General features: G+C 57.9%; 1 protein-coding gene across 1 annotated transcript; it reads right to left on the bottom strand.

Annotated features, from left to right (window-relative positions):
• Positions 1 to 266: 266 nt before the first annotated feature.
• LOC119312292 (LEAF RUST 10 DISEASE-RESISTANCE LOCUS RECEPTOR-LIKE PROTEIN KINASE-like 1.5) lies at positions 267 to 2,215 on the bottom strand. The gene has a single exon (XM_037588015.1). The coding sequence runs from the start codon at positions 2,088 to 2,090 to the stop codon at positions 759 to 761; it is 1,332 nt and encodes a 443-aa protein (XP_037443912.1). The 5' UTR covers positions 2,091 to 2,215; the 3' UTR covers positions 267 to 758.
• Positions 2,216 to 4,447: the final 2,232 nt, after the last annotated feature.

The raw sequence follows: 4,447 nt of genomic DNA, 5'->3' as shown, positions 1-4,447 counted from the left end.
GGTAACTAGTGTTAGTTTGCTCTATGAGAGGTTTGTCGCTCGCAAGCAACCAAACATATGTGAAAGCGAGGAGGCACATAATTAAACTCCAAGTAGGGAAGTGGGTGATCCCTGCAAAATCAACATGCACAGAGAAAGAAGTGTACTCCCTCCGTCGAAAATACTTGCAGAGCATCCATTCTCCAACAGGTATTTCAACAAGTATTTCTGGACTAAGTACTGAACATTTTCCTGGCCAAGTCAACTTTGAGAGAGGATATGCACCATGATGGAGAAAATTAATACTACTTGCGATATAACAACAACCCAATTGTGGGATGCCTGTCTCATACGTACGTAACATCAGTTTCTTGACTACAGAACCAGCTTACAGGTGTTCATATTGACTGGAACAGCATTACTAAGAATCCTCCTCTTATGTTACGCTTGTTCATTTTGATCACAAGCTACTGCCAAACACAAAAGGCAGGGGAGCCTGCTCAGTGCTCATGCTACTCCTTGAGCTCACAGAACCAACACAAGCAAAGCTCATATTACTGTCACAGTATTCTCCTACCGCTGATTGATCTCAGTATATCTATAAACCTCCACGTACCTTGGGTCGCGACATCTCTGAACAGATCTGCCATCCAGCCATCCACCATGAGGGAGCACTCGTCTTCGACAAATGCAGAGGATGATGCCAATCCTTCAGCCAGGAAGTCAGCATTGGAACACGACCATCAACAACCCGAGAGATTGTGCAGTGCAATTCAAAGTCAAGAGGAATCCTTGTGGTTGGGCAGCTCAGGGAGCATCCCCTGGATCCTCCTCAGCTCGGCCAGCGCCTCCCGGGCGTCGGGCCGGTCGTCCTTGTCCGGCGCCACGCACCGGAACGCAAGCTCCGCCACCGCCTCCACGCTGGGCATCACGCCGGGGAGCTCGCCCAGCACCGGCGGGTCCACCACCTCCCTCAGCTCGCCGATCTGGATCTTGGACACCACCCAGTCCGCCAGCGTCACGTCCCGCCGCTCCCGGTCCACGTCCACGGGCCGCAGCCCCGTCACCAGCTCCAGCACCACCACGCCGAAGCTGTACACGTCGCTCTTCTCCGTCAGCTGGAACGACCGGTGGTAGTCCGGGTCCAGGTACCCGGGAGTCCCCTGCGGCGCGGTGCAGCACACCACCTCCCGCCCGGTCGCCGTGGAGCAGGCGTCGGGCGTCGCCAGGAGCCGGGACAGGCCGAAGTCGCCGAGCCGGGCGCGCATGTCCGCCTCCACGAAGATGTTGGAGGAGGTTACGTCGCGGTGGACCACGTGCGGCTTGACCGCGAAGTGGAGGTACTCGAGCGCCGACGCGATCTGGGCCGCCATGGCGAGCCGGGTCCGCCAGGGGAGCGGCGGCGGCAGCGGCGAGGCGGCCGCGCGGCCCCGGCGGTGGAGGTGGTGCGAGAGGGTGCCGTTGGGGACGAAGTCGTAGACGAGGAGCAGCGCGCGCGGGTCGGCGCAGAAGCCGTGGAGGCGGACGAGGTGCGGGTGGCGGAGCGCGGAGAGGATGAGCACCTCGTTGCAGAAGGACTTGGTGATGGTGGCGGAGGACGGGGACGGGGAGGGCGGCACGTGGAGCCGCTTGACGGCGGCGGGGCGGCCGGCGGGCGGGAGGTACGCGAGGTACACCGTCCCGAAGCCGCCGTCCCCGAGCTTGCGCGCGGCGTCGAACCCGGCCGTGGCCGCGCGGAGCTGCTCGTAGGTGAAGGCCGGGCGGCTGTGGTGCAGGCCGTGGCGGCGGAGGAACGCGGCCGCGCGGGAGGACTGCGAGGCCTGCTGCCGCGACGCGCGGCCGCCCTCCCCCTTCCCGCGGATGCGGCGCACGGCGATGGCGACGCAGAGGTAGAGCAGGAGCACGGCGAGGAGCGACGCGGCGGCGACGAGCGCGGTGGTGAGCACGCGGCTCGCGCCCCCGCTGCCGCCGCCGCCGCTCTGGGCCCGGTGCTGGCGGGCGCGCGGGTGCGGGGGCGGAGGAGGGGGCTCGTGGTCGCCGAGCCGGGCCGCGGCCGGCGGCGGGAGGGCGGCGGCCAGGAGGAGGAGCAGGAGCAGGAGACGCGGGGGCATCTGGGCTCCGGCGCGGCGCGATCCAGGCGCGGTCGTTCGATCGGGCCGAGGAGCGGGGAGGAAAGGAGGGGAATTTGGTACTGGACGGGGGGCGGCGACCGGTGGGGAGACGAGGGTTGCTTCTGCTGCAGTGGCCACTCCCTGCCAGCGGAGTGCCGTGAGTCGTTTTCACGTCAGCACATGGGCGCTGGGGTCCACGGGAATGCGATTCTCTCCGGGTCTCCTCTTGGGGAAAATTAAGACGAACATATCTGGAAATTTCAACTACTCCATGTGTACAATGGACTTTCCTCCCCCTTGTGTTTCCGCAAGCCGCACCAGAGGTGTGTACACAATTATGTCGAGAAACATAATTGTAGGGTTGACGGGGCAGCATGGTGAGGTGAGGAGCGCGGCGGCGGTCTGTGAGGCGGCAAGGATGGCGGCGGAGGTCGCTGGTAAGGCGTGGGGACTCGATCGAGGGGTGAATTGTAGGCCGAGAAGGGAGGTGAGTCGGACAATGAGGATGGGAGGTGAGTGCTCGAATGATCCATAACTCGTGCGAGCAGTGGTATGGTTTCGAAGTTGTTGTCAATAAACTATCCGGATTTAGCGGTCAAATCTCAATTTCGAGTACTACATTGCATGAGATTGGCATGAAGATTGTGTCTCACAAAAGAAATCACGGCACGGGAGGATGAGTGATGCGCAAGCGAGTGTGATTGAAGGATCAGACGCCCCTTGTTCAAATCAAAAGTTACTGTATCTGAAATTCCGGTCGACCAGGATGGGACGGTGCAATGAGTGAACGCGAACACATTTGGAAATTTTAACGACTCAAATATGTACATTAAACTCCCTTCTCCATATGTCTCACAAGTCCCGGAAAGGAGAGCAAGCGGTCGGTGAGGCATCAACAATGGTGTTGATGAGGTTGGTTAGGCGTGGGGACTCGACGGGGAAGGGGGTAGCCAAGAGGAGTGTAAGGTTGAAAGATTCATAAGTTGTACCAGCAACGTCATTGTCTACTTCTTTCGTTTTTAAAATAGATGACTCAACTTTATACTAATTTTAATATAGTTATGGTCAATACATTGTTCAAAATTATCTGCCAAATCTCAACTTGAACATTCGATCCACGAGGTTTGGCGGTGCCTGGACAAATATGAAAAAGAGAAATGAACCGAGTAGTCGAGACGGTAATCTATGACCCCGGCGATAACTCGCATAAACAGGTATGTCATGTTATTTCAAACTTTAAAATCCGATAAACCACCGCGGCGCCCACACAAGGACCTCGGGTCAACACGGCATTTCACGTAGTCAACGGTTGGTTCCGCTGACGATTTTCGACGCGTACTCTAGACGTAACGACTCGGCACGAATGGTTAGCCGTACTACAAACCCAAAAGAAATGAAATACTCTAGACGCAACAAATTGTAACGGTGTACACCGTCATGTAGGATCAAGAGTGAATAACAACATTATTCCATAAAACACTCGGAGGAAAAACATCATTCCATAAAATGGATGAAAGGAACTGTTGGTTTGATATATGAAATTGATCCCCCTTGCACCGATCCACTCTGTGGAAACTCGAAAGCAATCCGTTGCTGGGTTCGGTTGGCACTGACACGGACGCACAACGGAAAGGAAAGGCCGCGGCCCGCGGCGCTGGAGTCAACTCACTCAGCTCAGCTGAGCTCACTCAGCCCGGTGCGCAACCGCGCGCGACGCACCCACACGACACACGCGTGCACGGGGTTGGCTTGGCGCCGTGCCCGTGCGCGCCCGTCTCGTTTCAGCGGCGCGGCGACGGGTTAGGCGGTGTGTGCGTGGCGCTGTTGGTTGGTTCAGCGGTCGCTGCTCGTGCTTAATGCGCTCATGCTCCCTGACCCCGACGTGCCGTCAGTTAATTAGAAGAGACGACCTGTCGACCTGTGGAGACAGCGACGACGAGGTGGAATTTGGAGCGCGGTCGCGCCGTCGCTGTCGATCAGCCGGCGACGCGGCTAGCAGGCTGTGGGGGCGATCGCAATCGGAGCCGTCGTACTGGTGGTAGTACTACTCTGTCTTGTTTAGTCGCCGTCGTAGTGATAAATAAAATTGTACGTACTCCGACGTGCTACGTGGTCGACTCGGCACGCCGGACAGCCACGTTCGTCAATCAATGGGTGATTTATGGTGTTCTGTGCCAAAGCGAAAAACAAGTAATCTGACTGTGACCGGTTTGGGGGTGGGGGGAGCAGTGGCGGAACGGCAATGCTGCATCTGCATTGACTGACTGGTTACTCCGGCACGATGCTGCTTTGCCTTTGATGTTGTTGGCCTTTGCAAGTTCGACGTGCTACGTGCTGCTACTGTAGTAGTAGTACTA

Source organism: Triticum dicoccoides, chromosome 5B (genome assembly GCF_002162155.2).
Source record: "Triticum dicoccoides isolate Atlit2015 ecotype Zavitan chromosome 5B, WEW_v2.0, whole genome shotgun sequence".
NCBI classification, from domain to species: Eukaryota; Viridiplantae; Streptophyta; class Magnoliopsida; order Poales; family Poaceae; genus Triticum; species Triticum dicoccoides.
Note: the sequence above shows the minus strand (reverse complement) of the source record. Positions and strands in the feature narration are given on the sequence as shown.